Raw genomic sequence first — 21394 nt, 5'->3', positions numbered from 1 at the left:
AAAGCTAATAGTATACTTTTTTCCTAGTCTTGTAACACACAAAAAAGCTAATAATAAACTATAACCCTATAATAGATTTTAACTATTTTATTTGTTGACTGATCTGGCTTTCGCCTTAAGAGTGTGATTACCGACCTTTTTGTATTTATTTTAAAAATCAAAAAAATAAAATAAAATCATCTAACCACAATGAATACCAACATTTCCCTGGCATATTCATTATTGTATATACTAATGTTCTGTTTTAGGCCTTAGCAAAATTTGCGAGGGGGATAATTATTTTAACAACTGTGAAAGAAAACACAGGATCAAGAACAAAGTACAGGAAGGAGATCTTTCTACTAAAACCCAATTTAAGGTAACTTTATCTCAAAGCACTCATTATACTTAATATAGCATAAAGAGTAAACTTTAAAAAATCATAATCAGGTCTTTAGGGAGAGAAGACTTTATTTAAAAAAAATTACTTCCCTCTGCCACAGGAAACAAATTACTTATTAAGAACTTCCTCATTCAGATTTTTAGAGAAGCCAGTATATTTGTATCATTTTTATGCTTTTGTGTTTTCATATTTAATGTCCTCAAGTCAAATCAAGATAATTTCTTCATAATCATTTTTATATAATTCTCTGGATGCTCTTCATTACATATTATTGATCAGAAATGGAATGCAATGTATTATTTGCCTGCAGGAGCTAAGTAGGTATCTTACTGTTAATTAAAGGAAGTTTGGCCCCACTTCATAGATTCTGCAAAAATGAACTGCTGTTGAATTTGACTAACTGCACAGATTGTGGTGTATTTGAAGGCTACTAAGTACAATTTATAATACATAAAAATCTTCATTATTTTAGTTACAAAATGCTCAGCACAGGATATATCACATAGTAAATTTTAAAATATCAGGTATTACTCAAATATTAAAGGATATCATGTGAAAAAGGGACTATTCTGTGATACCCTCAAAGGACATCCTGGATGTAAATATATTTACATCCTGGATGTAAGTATATTCTTGAACCTCAAACCAGAGGTTAGACTAAGGAATCTCTCTGAGGTTCCTTCTATCTCTAAATGCACATGACATTCCAACTCAAATTCAAACAAGCATTAACACATACCAATTCTTGTGGAAAGTAGAGGCACTGTGGAAGATGAAGGAAAGAACCATAATGGAAAATATTATTTAACAAGAACTTATGTGCTTGAGAGGGTAGAAGGATCTACCTATAAACAATACAAATATAAGAGAAATGAGAAAAATAGAAGTCTAGAAAAGCTCCTCAGAGGATGTAAAAGATGAACTCAGCCAAGCATGAACACAAAATGAGTAGAATAGATTATTTCTTAGAGACCAGAAGATGAAAAGACTTTTCTGAGGTGGATTGATTAGGAAAAGTTTCTTCTTTCAAGAAATCTGATCTTTGAGCTAGCCTTTGAAGAAAAGGAAGAAAATGAATAGAAGGAACAGAGTATTCCAGAAAGGCTGAGGGAAACAGGATGTTCTAGAGTAATAAAATGACTAGCCCAGCTGAACGGTAGGTTTAGCTCTGGGGCCTAGAGAAAAACAATCAGAGAGATAAATCAGCAGTAGCTGTACAAACATATATAATAATACATATGTCTCTCTCCTCAAAATTTTAGATGACCTTATATACATATATAGATGGATGGTAAGCTTGGACTTTGCAGGCACTGTAAACAACTCAAAATGTTTGAGTAGGGCAATACTATGATGAAAACATTGTAATTATGTGATTAGTCTTTTTACTGTGTCAAAGGATAAAAAATTACTTGGTGAAAAAATTAAAGATAATTATATTAACAACTATGAGGAAAATGCACAGCCAAGGACAAAGTATGGCAGAGAGATCTTTCTATTAAAAATCTCTTTTAAGACAATTTTCCCTAAAAGGATTTACTATATTTCATACAGCATAAATACAACTTTACAAAATATAACCAGATTTTCAGATTTCTATTGAGAATGCTTTCATTCATTTAATTAGATATTTATTAACGTTATTTCTGATTATATACAATACTGAAGTGGGTATGCAGAAATAATTCCTTTGGCATAAAATACTAACAAGCATACTTTGGTCCTTAGTTCTCTACACTGGTCCTTAGTTCTCATGAGAAACAATCTAAGAAGCATTCATTTCATGACCTAAGAAATATCTGAACAGCAAGTCTTAGCAAGATACAGCAATTACAATAAAGTATCAGGGACTCAGAACACAAGCTAAACGTCAAAAACGCCAACCACAGTGCTGCGGACTTTGACATTTTAATTGCTTCAAAAAAGAAGAAACTAAGTCTACCAATGCCAATTTCAAATTGTTTCATTCATCCTCACTTAGTTCTGTTACCACTTCTTTGTAAGCCAAAGGACACTGCTTCCCACTGAAAGCTGAAGGGACCGATGTTCTGGTAAGAAGCAGTTCTTGTCAGTGTACACTGGCAAATAAGGTTAAGCAGGGGATTGTGACTTAGCTAATGCTGGTTCCCAACTTTTCTCATTTTAATATTTTGATACGTTCCTTCTGAATTAACTTGCTATTCAGGTGACAAGAAAGCCCACTGAAGTTCTTGGTAAATAAAACACTTTATGCTAGAGTGAGATGAATGCTTAAAGTTCAAACCTAGACTCAGAATAACAATGTTTTATTCTTCCTAAGAAGTCATCTGAATGTGGCATTTCCAATTTGTCAAAAAAAGAAAGAAAGAAAGAATGCTGATATTTTCCCAGATGCCTTTAAAAAGGCCGTGACATTTATACAGAGCAAAATGAACATATTAGAAAGAATGAGTATAAAACATTTTATTATATATCACACAAATATTGAGAAATAGAAAAGATAATTAATAGACTATTTAAAAGATAGTTCCCTCAATGCATAACCACGAAAATTCAAATCACTTATTTTAGACTGGTCTTGGAGGTGAACCTATGCACAATCTCTACCTTTTCAGCCTTACTTCCCAATAAAGCATAACATTTTTCACAGCAAAACCTGTGAATGCTCACAGCTTTCAATCAAGTCTCAGATTTTCATTCCAATGTATTTGCTCATACCATTCATTCTGTGGAGAATACTGTTGTCTCAATAGAAAGCGGTATTGGTAATAAGCTTTCAGTAGTAACTTAATATGCATTCCAATTACAAAAAAAGCTCCTGGAGATACAATCTATTATCAACAATTTTAAATACAACTTATGATACTGAGTTGGTAAAGAAAGCAAGAAATCAAAAAACAACCTAAGAATTCCCAACAAATTGTTGAAACAGAAGGACAATGAGTGAAAACATGAAGCATGATTATGGACCTAGAAAACCATGGCAACAGGTTAACAAGCAGGAAAGTGGGAGAGTTCTCAGTTGTCACACTAAAGTACATTAATTTGTGGAAACAAGGCTGTCCATTTACTGGTCAGAATAACTGGACGATTTAAGAGAGAAATTAAGAGTAAATGTGATTTTAAGAAGCAATAGACAAGTGTTGTAGGTTGAACTGTGTTCCCCAAAAAGGTATGTTTTAGTCCTAACCCCAGCAAAGGCTGAATTTACCTTATCAAAAATGCTTGAGACTGAAAGTGCTTCCAATTTTTTATTTTTTCAATTTAAGGGTATTTGCAGAATACATACTAATTGAGCATCCCTAATCAAAAAAATCTGATATTCAAACTACTCCAAAGAGCATTTCTTTTGAGTGCTCAGAAGTTTCAAATGTTGGGGCATTTTAGATGTTCAGGTTATGGATATTCAACCTATACCTGCCATTGTGATTTTATTTGGAAATGGGAACTTTGCAGATATATTCAAGATGAGGTCATACTGGATTAGGGTAGGCCCTAAATCCAGTGACTGGTATCCTGATAAGGCAAAAGAAAGATTTGGAGACACACAAGAAGGCTGCATGAAGACAGAAGAAAGAGATTGGAATTATTTTGCCACAAACCAAGGAACTCCAAGGATTACAGTAAATACCAGAAGCTGGAAGAGGCAAAAAAGTATTCTTCCCTAGAACCTTCAGAAGCATGGTCCTGCCCAAACCTTGATTTTGGATTTCTGGACTCCAGAACTGAGAGAAAAATATTCTGTTGTCTTAAGCCACCCAGTTTGTGCTACCTTATTATGGAAGCCCTGAAAAACTAATACATGTAAGATTTCATACAACATGTACACCAGTAACTCCATATTTAGTAGATATACACCATTCCTGAAACCAGTTCAAATACCAAAATGACTTGAAGTCAGCCTCCAGAGAATTTACTCTTTCCTTGATATTTCAGTCACTTAAACTCAAACATTCCTCCCTTATCTCAATAGCAACATACACAGTAACTAAGACAAAGAAATAAGAAATTTTTGTTCAATTCTACCAATTTTTTTCAAGTGCTACATACCCTTCACTTAAGTTTAGGTAAATGAATGTTTGGTCTTAGCAAAAGGAAAAAAGACTAGACCATTAATTTACATCAAAGCTTAATAAGTAAGCACAACTTAAAAACTGAAAATGTTGTAAGTAAAAGTCTGTTTCATTTTAATGTCTGATATATATCTATTACAGGTTATATTGCATCATCTCCCCCCAATTCACATGTTAAAGTCATAATTTCTAGTGCTTCAGCAAGTGACCATATCTAGAGAGAGGGGGTCTTTGCAGCAGTAATCAAGTTAGGATAGGGCCATTAGGGTAGGTCCTAATCCAGTATGACTAGCATTCTTATTAAAAAAAAGAAACGTAGAGACACACACACATACAGTCAGAACTCCAGGTAGATGGCTATCTACAAGCCAGGGAGATGCCTGGAACAGATCCTTCCTTCATAGCCCTCACAAAGAACCCACCTTGCCAACACCTTGATTTCAGAGGTCTACCCTCCAGAATAGTAAGACAATAAATATCTGTTGTTTAAACCATCCATTTGTTGTGCTTTGTTGCAGCAGCCCAGCAAACTAATACATCAGATTCTAAATCCAAGTGTTTTTCAAAGGCACAAAATCTGGTTTCATGGATATTGTGCAAATACAGTAGAAAACCAGAAGACTTAACCAAATGGCAACAGGGTCCAATCTACTCCAGGAATTCCTTGCTCCTACCTATCCCTCATCTGTTCGGCAAATATTTGAGTGTCCACTAAATTCTAGGTTTGATCTTATTTAATCCTCAGAATGACCTTAAGAGGTAGATATTGATATTTACATTTTACAAATAGAGAATCAGAAAGACAATAATTTGCCCAAGACCATACAACCAAAGACATGGAACACGGATCTGTTTAGGAGCCTGTAAGCCTGTACGCTTAACACTTTATATACTGTACTACTTTCCTGAGATAGCTCTTTTTGAAAAACATAAAATAAAAAATCTGAACTGTCTAGTTTGGAGACTAAAGCAACGTAGTCAAAACCTTGTGAAGCTGCCAAAAAACTATACAATTACTGCCACTGCTCTCTAGAGATACAAAACTCAAGTCAGATGGTAGAGAATGGGGAAGTGATACCCTGCTTGAGAATCTGTCATATTATAAAACTTACCACTTCTAGAAATTATCTTCTTTTCCTATCATAGGGTTACTCTGAGCTAAAAAAAAAAAAAGTCCCTAAGAATACAAGAACATGTAAGACAGGAAAAAAGAAGCCTTTTATGCTGTTAGAGTGTCTGCATAAGAAGTTATTGGTAAACTCTCAGCATACCAGACCACAAGCAAGAGCTATAGGGAGGACTTTGCCATCCTTGCTACATGCACATCTTAGGAAAAGGGCACTTTTACTTTACAAACTCACAGCCAAATAGCCATTGCTGTTCAGGGTCTAGAATGTCATAAAGCTTTTCTACCCACAGTGAACCATGCACTGAAGTTTCGGCTTACGATAACAAAGCACTCTGGCACAAGTGTCCTTAAACTGACCAAAAAAATAATGGAAGTATTTTTACATAACCTTTCACAAAATTCTAGCAGCAAATCCATCCCTAAGCAAAATCCAGTATTGAAGCTAAGGTCCAATTTTATTTTGCAAAACTAAGGTGAGAATCCTCTGCTGTACTGCAACTTCAGCATGCAGAAAAGTCCATTTACGCTTTCCTGAACATATTAAAATGCTTGTCATTATAGTAATCTGATACTGAAAGCTTTCAGGCTTTTTAACTTACATATAGTATATAATATATATAAAATCCAGAAGTAAAAATATCTTTCTTACAATTAAAAGGTTAAAAAGAACTGAGATTTCAGTCTTTCACTTTCGTAAGTCTCCTAATAATTACCAGTGTGTGTCCTAATGAGCCAAAATCTAGCAGGAAGAGAAAAGGTGGAAGCATCTGAAAAAGTAACCGTCCAGGTGATTTCCCAGGGATTTTGTTTAATATAAAAATAAAGTCTCTCCATACCATTAAAACATGTAAATTTTATGGCATGCATATATCTCAATAAAGCTGTTTTAAAAAGCAATTAATTATTTCCTTCTGTATACTTATTGTGACTTTAATAAGCATTAGTAATACTAAGGTTACAGTTTAAAATTCCACTACCCTATTGTCCAAAATGAAAAGCTGAATATGGGGGGAAAACAGATAGCTTTGAGGTTTTCTGCAGATTTTTAGGTAAGGTTTAATCACTGACAAAGGACAGTATCTGCTTAAATAAACTAAGGCACCATAGTTTAGGAAAATAAACCCATAAATCAAAAAATATTAGTTTGTTGCCATTATGAGCATAAAGAATCTATCACAGGCAATGACTAAGACCTTTCTTAGCTAACTAAGTTGCTTTGAGTTATTTTAATTAAAAGTCCTCTAAATAATTCACAAGTAGGATATGAGTTATCTCATGCAAAACTTAAAACAGCTTTAAAACCCCAATTACTTAAATTTTAAAAAAAGAATTTATTTCCTATTAGTCACGGAGCAACAAAAGTGTTAAGTCTGTAGGAGTGTTTGTAACTTCCAAAATTATTTTTAGAAGAAATACATTTACTATACCAACATCATTGATTCTGCATATAGATTTCATAACACCCACAGCATCTATGCCATATGTTAAAGATTTTCATTTGAATTGAGATTACATTTTCTGATTAAACAGTAACTGAAAAGGTAAGTAGCACTCTAACTGCTTATCTAAAGAGAATATATAGTTTAAGTGATTTCTCTATCCAACATTTGAAGATAGCAACATATAGCACAGGATTTGCTGAGCAGAACTAGTTAAGTAAAATATTCAATTAAAAAATTATTCTACTAATTTAAACATTCAAGATTCAATGCCTGATACACTCTCTCCAACCTTCCAACTAAAACCAAGAAACCCTAAACATTTTATACTCACTCCATACATGAAATTATAGTAACACAAAGTCAAAAGCCCAAGACTGCTTTAAATTTTAACCTATTCTTTTAATTTATCACAAACACACACTGGAGTAACAACATGTACAAGATATTTTTACATTAATCATATGCCTGTAAGAAGAAAATAAAATCTTTTCTAGTCAATATTTTTAAATGGCTCATAAACCAAAATCTGACTCTAAGAATTCAATGTATTACCAACTGACTAAATTACTTCATGTTCAAAGATAAGCGTTACTACTACTGATGTAGGGAGAAAAAAAAACAACAACAAACCAATTTTTTGTAGCACTGTACATAAAGAACCTGGAAATCTGTATACATTTGGAGAATTCATTTTATTACTGCAACTATAAAAATAAACTTAACTTACTCTTACAGATTAAAAGAATCAAAAGAAAATTATCTCACCTCTATGCAAATACTTAGTCTTTAGCAGGGCTGAATTACTGTTCAATTTTAGATGAAAATATTAAGAATGGTTGAAACAACTGCCAATTTTGGCAAAAGCAAAGCATCCAAACCACACTTAATTATACTCAGCCCTCTCTAATCTTCTCTGAACTGCTGTACAAAACGCTTTTAAAATTGTACATCCCTTAATCAGCAGGTTGCTGTGCTCTGTCAGGACAGGATGAACATTATTTCTATGCTGCTGAAAAGAGAGAAAAGAGCCTGTTTACTGTGTCAGACCAAGTAAATGCTCAGAAACCAACAGATGGGGAGGAAAGGAGAACAGTATTCACTGTGGAAAAGGAAAAAATATTACTGAAAACTCCAAGAGCTAACTGATACTCTCAGGTGACAGCTCAAGTCTAATGCCCCTCAGTTCCTTGTGTGAAATAAAGCAGTTTCCCAGCATTACATCTGCTCTCTGCAAACCATTTAGTTGTTTTACAAATACACATCATTATGATTCTCAAGATGGCAAGGGGTTGATAAATTACTAATAGTTTAGTTCTCTATTATTTATTTTAGCTTACATTTCTGGAGCCACCCTAATTTCTACTTGCAAACTGCACAATTTACAGTTTACATCCTCTCACCCAATTATAGTTTGACAATCACCTCCCCCAGCTAGAAAGCTGTGAAAAGACAGTTAAGGCCAGATGTATAGGACAGAACTGCCATGGCTAAGACTCAACAATCGTTCTTAAGTCCCAAAGCTTAAAACAAATTGTTTCATAAATTACCTTTATTGTCATAGTATCAGATCAAACTGTAAGAGACTGTCCAGTGTTTCTGTTCTTGCTATATTGGAATATTCAAATGCTACTAAAAATAAGTGTGAGTCATTTGAGTCTTGCATAACTCTTTTCCTGCAAACATTTGTTGCAATGGTATTTGTTCAAAAAAATGACCCGCCTTCTCCCTCTTTGGTTCCTTTGCCTCACTCCATCTTTAAATGAACATGTTCCTCAAGAATTTACCCTCAGCTTCTTTAGCCTCTATTCAGCCTATTCTTTTGTAATTTTATGCACTATTATTCCTACAAACATAACCTGAATGTCCTTAAGGCACTGTACTCATCATATCCTAAAATGGACTCATCTTCCATCTCAATTTCCCCAAACTGCTCCTCCTCCAAAAAGTCCCTGTAGCAAACCAGAACCATTCACACATATGATAAAGCCAGAAACCTGAGTAAATACTTACTCCTCTTTCTCCCTCAATCCTTTAATCCAATTAAGGCTATCAATTATATTTCCTCAAGTGTTCAGATTCATTCACTGCAGTCCTTCCTAAAACCACCATCCAAGTCCAAAGCCCATCATTTAGACTACTGTATTTTAATAATCTCTAACTGCTTTCCCTCCAGACTCATTCACATGTTTATATAGCAACTTGTGTTTCTTTTCTTAGTGACATCTATTACATTTCTTTGATTCACTTTACAAACATACATTGAATGTGTGCCATGGTCCAAAACTACACACACAGTAATGAAGGAAAGAAAGCAGAGGCCCTCTAAAGCTCCCTGTCTCATCACTGTAACTACATGCTGAGCCCTTTTCTTCCCCATCAGACCAAACTCCATGAAGGCAAGGACGATGTCCCTACTGGTGTCCATATGTCCTGTATGAGGATACTAATGTATCCCCTCAGTGTCTAGCATAATAATGACATAGTAGGTATTCAATAAATATATCAATACAAGACAAAATTACCATGCGCGTGTGTGCACATATACACAGCCTTACATTCTTCACCTTCCACAGCACTACTGTCTCACTTCAACTGCTTAATGGTTATTTCCTCCTGCATGACTCGTCTCAAACATTTTCCTCAAACCGGCATTTCTCCTTTGACCACTATCTCTGTAGTATATTTTAAGGCACTCAAGTTTAGCTGTCTTCCATGCATCTTCCCCTTGTTCCCTTCTTCCAATCAGATATGCAGTCTCTCCCCTGGGCCCCCAACGGCACCATTCTTGTGGCGCTTGCCATTTCTTTCTCCGTGATAGCTATTTATACCCATAAATAAGGTAAACTTTTGAAGCTAGGGACTGCTTTATTCACCTTTGTATTCTCCAGCCAGCAGTGCCTTACAAATGTAAGCCCAAATATATTTTCTAAGAGAAATCCAACAGGAAAATAAGAAAAATTAAAAGAACATTTGTGATTCTAGGAACATACTGACAGTACCTATGACTGAAATGACTATAAGAAGAGATTATAAAATCTCCAATCTTGGAGATCATGAGAGGAAAACAGGTAAGATGCTATTAGCTAAATAGCTTTTATTTCTGCCTCTAGGTTCCCAAGCTATTGACTGTAAAACAGCTTAAATTCTTGTCAGAGGGCATATTCTAATGTCTAATACTATAACCTCAAACCTTTTAAAAGAAGCCAACATTATTTCCCTACTGAAACAAAATGCAGACTGTCGCACACACAAAAAAAGAGATAAAAATAGAGCTGCTTCACTATTCACAATAGTAAAGACATGGAATCGACCTAAATACCTATCAATGACAGACTGGCTAAAGAAAATGTGGTCTATATATACCACAGAATACTATGCAGCCATAAGAAAGAACAAGATCATATCTTTTGTGGGAACAAATGGAGCTGGAGGCTATTATCCTTAACAAACTAACACAGGAACAGAAAACCAAACACCATGTTCTTATTTATAAGTGGGGGCCAAATGATGAGAGCTCATGGACACAAAAAAGGGAATGATGGACACTGGGGCCTACTTGAGGGTTGAGGGTGGAAAAAGGGAGAAGAGCAGAAAAAGTATTGGGTGCTAGGTTTAGTACCTGGGTGCAATAATATTACAACGATCCCCTGTGACACAAGTTTACCTATTAACTAACCTATAAATGTATCCATGAACCTAAAATATAAGAAAAAAAAATAGAGCTGCTCCAGCTGAAACTGGTCAGGTAGAGAGGGCCACCTGCAGTCTTGTCAGCATCCTTCCCACACAAGTCCTTATTATACTTCATTGAAGAAATGTTGAAAACTTGGCTCTAAATGCAGCTCAAGCTTCCCTTGTGCCACCCTCACTGACTGTATTGATCAATGTGGGTCAAGAGCAACATGGAATCCTCAGGAACCAACAATGAGGATGCTGTGCCAGGGGAAGGAGCTTCTGTACAGATATTAGAAACAGAACTGTCCTGGAGCAGACACCCCCATCACTGGAAGACCACACAAAGAAGCAAGACGGAACCAAGGGAAAAGGGGTCATGACAAGTCACTTAAGTCTGCTTCCAATTTGAGTTGTGAAAAGTAATTGGACCTCTGAAATTCACATACTCCAGCCCAGCTAAGAAAATAGGAGAAGCCATAGAAACTGAGCACCAGAATCTTAGGTGTTATGCATTTGCCTCGAATGTCCTCCCCACTGTAGATGTCCTTCTAGAGCCAGCTGCAGCAGATGGTGGGATGATAATGCAAGAACTGATAACCTGCTGATTCTAACGACATGTTCATAAAGCATTTCCACCTCTAAAGCACAATTACATAAATTCTATTGCATCTAAATGTCCCCAGAAGATATTATCTTCAACCATTTAGAGGGTTAAAAAGCTCATACAATTATTTTTAACTAAATTAAAAAAACAATCTAAGATGTTATAAATGGGCCGTTGCTTTAGCTTGGCACAGTACCTTTGCAAAGTTTATGAGATTCCAGGAATTGACAATGCCAACCTTGGAAACCTTACATTTCACTCTGCTCAGCAGGAGTGAAATTCATTCAAAGTTAACTGCAACAACAGCACAAGGAACTTGGTAGCTAATTGCCAAGACAGCTGTTCAGAAACACCAATTAAGTGGCAGGGATGTGAAGAACCGTTAGCATTATCCAGAAAACTACTGCAGCAGAAATACTCTGGAGTTCAGGTAATAACAATAAAAAAGTAGAGCTGAATAACTCACCAACTAAGAATAAAAACAAAAATAGCATTTAGGAGGACAGAATTCCTCTTAAAGACCATAGAGCAAATGGCTTAATGCCAATTTAAGAATACAGAAAACTCTTGATTCAGAAGTAAAACAAAATAAAAAAACCTGACTAGTGTTTTCTTCTTCCATAAAAATCAGAATCACACTATCTAATAACACTTAAGGTCAGACAGCAATAAATACATAGGCAAAAAAGAGAATATGATACCCTACATGGAAGAAGAAAATATTAGTTCATGTTTGCTTTAGAATATACTTGAGAGCTGCCTCATTTCAAGAACTGAATAGATCTGGCAAATACACATGATGAGAGAATTTTGACAAGTCTGACATATTAATCACAGGAGAAATTGCCAACATTCATTTTGTGATCATATTTCCCTAGAACTGTATTCAACTCAACACAGGATTATTCAAAAAAGAAAAAATAAGAATCTGTCAGTTCCCAATAAACTGATCCCCCACATCATGACTCATCTTAACCTTTCAGGTTTTCATGATTTAAACCACCATTTAATAAGGCAGAAATTACTTCCTCCTCCTCCTTTCAAAAACAATATATAAGTCATAAGAAAAAAGCCCGAGTCCTATTTTTGAACAACATAATCCACCAACGATTGCTCAAAGTCTTTCACAGATTTTTACATGATAGCAATCAGACAGCTAATGCACTGTTTTCCTAAGCCAGTATGGTCAAAACTATTTGATCGGTAGGTAACTCAAAGTTCTTTTCCACAGGCTAAAGAAAAACCAGTTCAATGCAGTATTTTAATGTGTCATTTCAAGTTTTGAAAAAAATTACAAAAATGTTGAAAAAATTATATTAAGCTGTAAAAACATCTTAAGCATCTTCTTCCCTGACTGTAGAATGCTAACTGTAGAAAATATGGAAAACACAAATTACAAAGAAAAAGGATAGATCCCCAAAAGTGAACTTACGGTGTCAATGGTATAAGAATTGTTAGTATATTTGATAATATATTGCCAAGTCTTTCCAAAAATATTGTGCCAATTTAAACTTTTGCCTTTTCTACTGTATTTCACTGCTTCTGCATGTTATTAAGTCTTTTGGTAATCTGAAAGACCAAAAATGTGTTCTAACCACATAGGATTCATAGTATTTTGCTTTCAGATTTGTACAAATGCTGTAAATTATAATTTTTTCCTATTTGATATTAATTTTGAATCCTTCTTCATATAGTTAGCCATGGGTTCTATCTTGCTTATCTCTCATCCCTTCCATGTGCCATGCAGGTTGTAGGATGTATGTAGCTGTGAGCACACCCACCCAGGGTTCAGATGAGCTGGGTTCTAGTGCCACACCACTACCTAGCTGAATGGCACAGTTAACCTACTGTTGGGCCTCAGAAAACATACTCTAAAATGAAGGTCTCAAAAACAGAAGTTTTTCTCTGACCTTCTCCTGCCTTCCTGTCTCTCAGTCCCATTCTCCCTCAAGACTAGCTATAGAAACCGGAATTGTTTTTCCCCCAAGGTGGGTTATAGAAACCAAAACTCTTTTCCCCCAAAGCCAGTCATAAAACCAAAAAATATTACTCTAACTTTCCCTCAGCCCTTCTGTGTAAAAACTGATCATAAAGAAATCACCTGACCTACCTTGTTTGACTGTGGGTCACAAGACCCCAACCCAGACAGGGTCCTGCCCTATACCCAGAAGAAGGGAATACATGCTCAGAGAATCCAAGAAAATTCTAGATGGGCCTTGCTGAGTTTCCCCACTCAGTCTGTTAACATTAGATCATATGTATTTTGGCTAATATTTCTATATACTGTCCATAGTTTGTTGAACCTAAGCATAAAAATGAGCATTTTCCCCTGTATCTTTGGGTTTTCATTCTGAAGGCTCTCGTGTGTATATACGTTATATAAATTTGTATGCCTTTTCTCCAATTAATCTGCCTTTTGTGAGTTGACTTTTCAGGGAATCTTCAGAGGGCAAAGGGTAACTTTTCCCTTGTCCCCAAAACTACTTTGGTTTCACTTTCCCCTTAATGATTAGATAAAACATCCTTTTAAGTTCCAAATCCTATTCAATTTCATTTTTTCCTCTCTTAAAGTTCCTCTTCTGGTGATCTTGCAATTCTTAAATTAACTCTCTTCATAGATACCAATTTTAGAAAAGCCTTACTGAATATCCATCTATATATTAAATAATACTTTAAAGATTTCAGTTAGGCTAACAGAGAAGGTAAGAAAAAAGAAAAACAAGAAAAATAATGTTAAAAGATTAGGGAGAAAACAGACAAAAAAGTAGAAAAAAGGTATACTTATATTGACATCATATATTTGGCAAATAATGATATTCTTCTACAACCTCAGTTAGGATGCTTTACTCAGAGAACTGCCACTGTGGTGATTCACTTCATTTTTCCATCTTCGTATGCCTTTGAATTGCTTCAAATTACATGCAACTTTGGGTGATAACCTGCATTTTTCTGGGGAAGAATAATCATGGCTTTCATCAGATTCTCAACAGGGTTCAATTCATTTAGCAAAAAGACTGAAGACCCCTTAACCTAGACAAACAGCTCATGTCCTACCTTCTGGTCCACACTCTCTTCCCTGAAGCAGCTGGGGAACACACTGGCATTTTCTGTGCCCTCCTCTTTATTTCTGAGAATATCTGTGACCTGTTTCCCTCAGTGGTACCAATAAAAACCTCTCTACTCCCGCTATAGGATGAAGGGGTGCTCACTTCCTACAGGGACTCCTCCAGAAGAGATGGTCCCTGACATATAAAAGGGAGCCTGTAATGGAACTGGTATCCATACAGAAACACTGTATGATTCAGAGGTACAGAGAAAATATCTTAGTGATTCTTTCTTTAATAAAGATTAGAATCATGCTAATATCTAAAGAACAAAAAATAAATATGCAAATAGGCGAATCTGTTTGCTTACAAAGAATCAGATTCATTCACTGAAATCCATCCCACCACTACAGAAACACTGCAAATGATAACTGGATCATTCCATGCCAGAGCTGAGCCATGTAATGAGTAAAATGTGGTTTTATCCTAAAAATCAGTATCTTCATTTGACCCATGGAAAAATAGGGCCTCTGCCTTGCCTTGCAAAACACAGAGAACTATCTCTCCTTTTACAGGGGTATGTGTGGGTGGGACAGTGCACGGCGTAGTGATAACTGAAAATCACTGCCCTAGAAAACCAGAGTAAGGCTGGGCACAGTGGCTCATGCCTGTAATTCCAGTACTTTAAGAGGTTGAGGCAGGCAGATCGCCTGAGCTCAGGAGTTCGAGACCATTCTGGGCAACATGGTGAAACCCTGTCTCTACTAAAATACAAAAAAAACTGGCCAGGCATGGTGGCACAGGCCTGTAGTCCCAGCTACTTGGGAGGCTGAGGCAGGAGAATAGCTTGAGCCCGGGAGGCAGAGGTTGTAGTGAGCCGAGATTGCACTGCACTCCAGCTTGGGCTACAGAGTGAGACTCCATCTTGAAAAACCAGAGAAAGATTGCTGCAGCTGTTTTTGCTTCAAGTTGCCCATTCCATGTTCAGAAATCCTGAGATGGAAAAGTACAGTATTGAAGGAGGGGAACCTGCCCACCTTGGCTGCCTGAAGGAAACTGACAGTCAATCCCAGGCCAGGGTCCGGCAAGACCCTGGTGTACCCCAATAGACTGCTACTGACTGGATCAAGCCTGCAGGCTACTTGAACCTCTGGATTGAGAAGGCAATCTCTGGGGAGCGGGCTGGGGACCCTGCATGGGAAAGCAGGCCAGGCTAAGGGCATAGTATGGTCTATAACATTTAAATATTTAGAGCAGTGGTTCTCAACCAGGGACAATTTTGTCCCCCAGAGGACATTTGGCAATGTCTAGAGACACTTTTAGTTGTCACAAGCTTGGGGCAAGAGGGTTACTCCTGGCTTCCAGTTGGGAGAAGCCAAGGATGCTGTTAATGTCCTAAAATGCATAAAACAGCCCCTGTCACCCCTACACCTGTCCCAGACATCAATAGTGTAAAGACTGAAAACCCCTGATTTAGACTACGATTTGAAGACTTCCATTTGTATTCTTGTCTCAGACCTCAAATATGGTACAGACAGGCCCGCAAAGAACCCAATCATAAACTATATATATGTGTGTGTGTGTATGTGTGTATATATCTGTATATACATATATGTATATACAGACATATATATATATATATATTCTTCCTTTTTAGACACAGGGTCTTACTCTGTTGCTCAGGCTGGAATGTAGTGGTGAAATCACAGCTCACTGCAGGCTCAGCCTCCTGGGCTCAAACCATCCACCTGCCTCAGCCTTCAAATAGACAGGACTACGGGCATGTACCACCATACCTGGCTAATTTTTAATTTTTTTGTAGAGAGTCTACATTGCCCAGGCTGGTCTAGAACTTTTGGCCACAAGTGATCCTGTCACTTTGGCCTCCCAAAGTGCTTAGATCACAGGTGTGAGCTACCATGCCTGGCCAAATTATAAAACTTTAATGACACTATCTTTATGAAAAAAATAGTTCCAGTTATGGTATCCAAAGAATGACTTATCTGACTCCAGTTACGATTCAATCCATTCTACATATAAGCCAGAAGGGTGGGGGCGTGGCAGGGAGGAGCATGGAACATGAAGAGAGGCTGGCTAATAGATAAAAACATAGAGTTAGAAGGAATAAGTTCTAGTGACTGATAACAGAGTAGGATGATTATACTTAACAACAATGTACTATATATTTCAAAGTAGCTAGAGGAGAGGACTTGAAATGTCCCCAACACAAAGAAATGATAAACTCTGAAAGTGATGGATACCCTAAACAGCCTGACCTATTATACGTTGTATGAATTTAACAAACTATCACATGTACCCTACTCTATAAATATGTGAAAATATTATGTATCAATTTAAAAATTTTTTAAACATTCAATTATCCATTTATTCAACATTTACCAAGCACCTACTATGTACCCAGGCACGGTGTTAATCAAAAGTGACAGTGTTAAACTGATGGGATCCCATTCAACTCCTGCCTAGCTCAGAGCACTAGAGTATGAAAAAAGAGCTGGGACTTAGAGGTCAGGCCTATCTAGTTCCAATCCCAGCTCTACCACTTACTCTCATTAGGAATGTAACTTTTCTGAACTTCAATCTCTCTATCTTCTAAAACAGGTCAAATAGGGCCTCCCTCAAAGTGGAAAAGTTAAATAAAATAGCTCAGGTAAAGCACAAAGTATACTGCCTAGTACACAATCAGTATTCAATAATTAATTCCTATTACTAATAGAAAACTGTAAGTCTTCATAAAGTAATCAATAAGTTGGAAACTGCTACTAAGCCTATAAAATAGCCACTGTAACTGTGATTTTAAGAGCATATAAAACCCCTCAAATTCTGGCTTTCTCTTTCTCCAGCATTATCTCCTACCACCCACATAATCTTTAATGCAGCCCCATGTCCCCCCCTCCCCAAGTAGGGACAGACTGAAAGATGAGATCTGGGCAGCAAAGAGCAGTGTCAAGCCAAAGGTCACTGAAAAAAAGAAAATTCATCAGCTACAACTCTGACAGGACACCTAGATGGTAGGTAGAAGAAAGGAGGAAGGCAGGGAAGGAAGGAGATTGGGGGGTGGGAAGGAAGCAAGGGGACAATGAGGAAAGCGGGAAAGAAGGGAAAAAGGAAGAGAAAGAATGCGAATATGAACACAAAAGGCTAATAATCCAGTAATATGAAAGTAGGTAGGTCAAGTTTGCATGTAATGTGTCTCTAAAAGGAAAACGCTTCAGTCAGCATCCCTCTTTTACAATTCATTCTGCACTTCTTTCATAAGAATGAATTAAAAAATAAGTTAAATGTAATTAGCCTCATCAAGAAAAACAAACATGGAGTAACCATATTATTACTAGGGCCTCAGAAATCTGCCTAGACATCAATGTCAGTGACTAAATGAGAAAAGAAAGCATTAACTACACATAATTAACCCAAGTATAGTTTAATAGCAAACAATGTTTGAGAATTTTGGTTTTCCCTAGCAAATATAACTGCTCATATAAAATAAAAGAGCACATTTTATTGGACCTGCTTTGAGGCAAGTTACCTGTGAACTCAGGAGCCACTTTCACTAACAAGTTTACTAAAAGTTTAAGTTTGTGGCTATATAAACAAGAATCTACTTAGCACACCAGTGTAATCCACAGTTCTTCCAAAGATTTCTGTGACAAGATGGAAGCAAAGGCATTCTTGTAAGTTCACAGAACGATTTAAATTTTGACCAAGCTTACATTTGTCTTAATGTAACTGAAGGGGAAAAAAAAGTAACTAAATTATTTTTGATCTAGTGCTAGAGAAAAATGAATGTCACTCTGCTCACTGTGGTTACTGATTATAAGGGCCAGTTCTGTGTTCAAGTCATGGTTTTATTCCATGGAAACTCACAGAAGGCTCAGCTTCCCAGTACACAAAATAAAATGATTAAGAAGCTTTAACAGTCCTTCCAACTCAAATTCTGATTCAGAGTCTGAAAATATTTTAAAATGAAATGCTTCTTAACAGTCCTTTGAATGGAGAATGAAATAAAGGCCTCTAGAAAAATGATGTGTCAAATTATAGGTTCACTCATTTGGTGACATAGTCTTGAAATCTGTGCCTAAGGACTGACTGTTTCAGACTACAGGCTTGTAACAGGACCACAAAATTGTTCCTGTGCCCTCGCAGTTTCCTGTCAGGCAGCCTTCCAGGTGATTGCTTTCTCAAAGAGTCTATGGATCTCCAAAATAATTCCAGTGAAGTGGCTATCAATATTCATGAGCTATATCATTGCTTAGCCAGTGGGGTTATTGCATGTTCCACTGGATTCTACTTATTAACAACAGTTTCAATGACTGAGTACCAATATTCCAAATAAGCAACAAAATAGCAAGAGTAGAATAATTCTGTGACTTACGGCCAAGGGTTGCTCTCAGAATTGCAGTCTGAGAGACCATAGTGATCACCTCCAAACCTCTGATTTTAATTAAAACTCAGATGGATTAACTGGCTTGGGCTTATCACTGAGCCTCTCAACCACTTAACATTAAAACAACCAACCAACCAAACAGAAACACTTAGCTTATTTGAGCAGTTTTCTTCCTAAAAAGCCGTGAATTTCCTCCTACACTCCTAAGGAGAGTGACAATTTTGCCATTTCTGTGTTGGATACATATTTGACAAACAGAATTTCAAAGAAATATTATTGTCCACTGCACTATCCCAGCAATTTTGGCAGCTGTGACAGCCAAAGGAGAGAAAAGGGAAATATGAACACTACTCACCTCACACTGGTACCCCCAATCAATCCACGGCACATTTTTATTCAGTCATAAAAAAATGACAAATATTACCATGACAAATATTAACAATGAAAGATAAAACAAACATTTCATTTGTCTTCCAGTCAGGGTGTGAAATATGCATTTTCACTATGCAAACTCCACCATGGCCCATCCTAAAATCATTTTGCAGAGTAAACTAAACATCTGAAAAGAAGAAGGTTTACTATATCCACTCTGTGAAGCTAGATAACCCTAGAACAGAATTAAACATTTTATTTCATAGGATTGTAATTTGGGCATGCTACCAATAAATTCCACTTGAAGCCTCAACTTTCAAGAAAAGGTGCTTACTTCCTCCTCTTTGCTTTCTCAAAAAATAAAAGATTAACATAGTGCCAATCCGAAATATTCACTGAATAACGTGAACATGAATTTAGAAGTAACAAATTGGCAATAATAACAATGAAGATGATTGTAAATGATATTCCTTCAGCCAAAAGGAATAAAACAGAAATATAAACTGGACATATTTACTGGATATGAAGTTCCAGAGCATGAGTTAAGGACATACAGTAGTGTGTAAAGAAAACAAAATCCATAGTACCCACACATGTATGAGGAGTTAAAAGTAATCTCTACATCAGGACTATTTAAAGATTTGCCACAGGAAATCATTAAATCTTAAGAAGATATTTAAATATCTTTAATATCGATTTAAATTTAATATCCTTAAATATCAAGAAAATATCAATCTTTCTAATACTGAGAAATAACTCTTTTTCCCATCACTAGCAAAACGTGCGTTTCGGGCTGACCTGAAAATGCAGTGTCCCATATGGCTACAAAAATAAGGACAACTAGAAGTAGTTATGAATTCTAGGAAATACATTCACGAGTGTGTAAAAATTCTATGGCATTGAATACTTACTCAAAAGAGTCCTACTTGAAAAGAATTCTCAAATCAATGCCACGTTGCTTCCTCTCTACCCAGGATCAGGAGCTTCCCTAGTTTGCATATATCCATATCGAATAGTGGGTATAAAGTCACATTGCAATTATCTGGGTCACTTTAAAATAGGTCATTAGTAGTATTTGTACCTCATCTGTCTAAAAATCCTCCAACACCGAGTGACTTAAACTTTGAGGTCCCTTGGTAACCCCAGGGATGCTAATCAGACATGCAGACTCCGGGGCCCAACCTCCAGACTCTAATCCCATGGGGCTAGAGAGGGACCTCCAAGCCCGCATTTTTAACCATCTGCCCGGGTGAATCCAAAGTGTGGTCCAAAAGCCACTATCGAGGCGCCTCTGCCTAACAAGCTCCCAACTTCAGCCGCCCGGGCCGCGAAACGGACACCGAGTTAGGCTGTCGTGGGTCTGGAGGCCGCGGGAAGGGGCTCGGGGCCGGCACGTCCACCAGCGACGTCCGGCCCCTGAGGTGAGAAGGGGACAAGCGCACCGCAGTTATTTTCAGTATTTCCATAAAGTCCCACGAAGCCGTGTGGCGGGCTGGGAAAAGGGCTTTCACTTTGAAATCCCACGGGTCTGGGTTACCACCAGCTCTGCCGCCTCCTTACAGCGCGGCCCAGCAGTTCCCTTAACGTTCGGGCCTCAGTTTCCCCATCCGTGCAACGGGCTCACGCCATCCCCGGAAGACTAAGCCGAAACGAAACTAACTCTGCCGCTAGCAGGCACTTCCTGGCTCTGCTAAGCGCAGCCCGGCCTCCCCAGCCGCCCCGGGAGGACGACCCGGCCCCCAAGCGAGCAGAGCCGGCAGCCGCCTCCCAACGCCCCCGGCCCGGCCCGGCCCTCGGCCAGCCACTCACGGGTAGGCATGGCGACCTCGACCGCGCTCGCCGCCGCACCGAGGCTCAGCGGGGCCGCGCAATGTGTGCCGACGGCACCATAACGGCCGTTGCCAGGCTGCGGAGGCCCGGACGAGGCGAAGGGCGAAGGGCGAAGGGCGGAGGGAGCGGACGCAGACCCCGCGGTCACGCAACCCACGAGGAGACAGCTACCATCGCCAGCCCGCTCCCCGCCGGGCGACGCGACGGACGACCCACGCCCGTGACGTCAGCACGCCGCCGCCGTCCCGGCCCCACCCCCGCGGACGGCCGGGCTTGGCCCGGGATCGCTTGCGGCGCGGGTGGAGTGGGTGGCTGGGGACAGCCACGTAGAGAACAACTTCGGGCGCCTTGTGTTTTCAAAGCCTAGTGACCTGCGTGTCATTCGTTTTCCTTGATGTCTGTTTGGGGTGCATCACTTTGCGTTTGTGAGGATGATGGCTTTGAACGCACGGAATATCTGTG

At 37.9% G+C, this 21394-nt stretch overlaps 1 protein-coding gene across 5 annotated transcripts in view; it reads right to left on the bottom strand.

Annotated features, from left to right (window-relative positions):
* EFR3A (EFR3 homolog A) overlaps positions 1–21141 on the bottom strand; it is a 98440-nt gene extending 77299 nt beyond the window's left edge. For 3 of the 5 annotated variants that reach the window (XM_021666882.2, XM_012462030.3, XM_012462032.3), the window contains exon 1: positions 20912–21141. Coding sequence is in view for 2 of the 5 variants with exons in the window: in XM_012462030.3 (XP_012317453.2) it covers positions 20912–20921 (10 nt within the window). In the remaining 3 variants the exon portion in view is untranslated. Of the gene's footprint in view, positions 1–8552; positions 9199–20911 lie in introns of those variants that run through there. The other 2 variants (XM_021666883.2, XM_021666884.2) reach the window with 1 other exon arrangement.
* Between the last annotated feature and the right edge of the window lie 253 nt (positions 21142–21394).

The sequence above is a fragment of the Aotus nancymaae genome, unplaced genomic scaffold (genome assembly GCF_030222135.1).
Source record: "Aotus nancymaae isolate 86718 unplaced genomic scaffold, 86718_ANA_hifiasm-v0.15.2.pri h1tg000036l, whole genome shotgun sequence".
NCBI classification, from domain to species: Eukaryota; Metazoa; Chordata; class Mammalia; order Primates; family Aotidae; genus Aotus; species Aotus nancymaae.
This window is presented reverse-complemented; position numbering and strand designations above follow the sequence as displayed.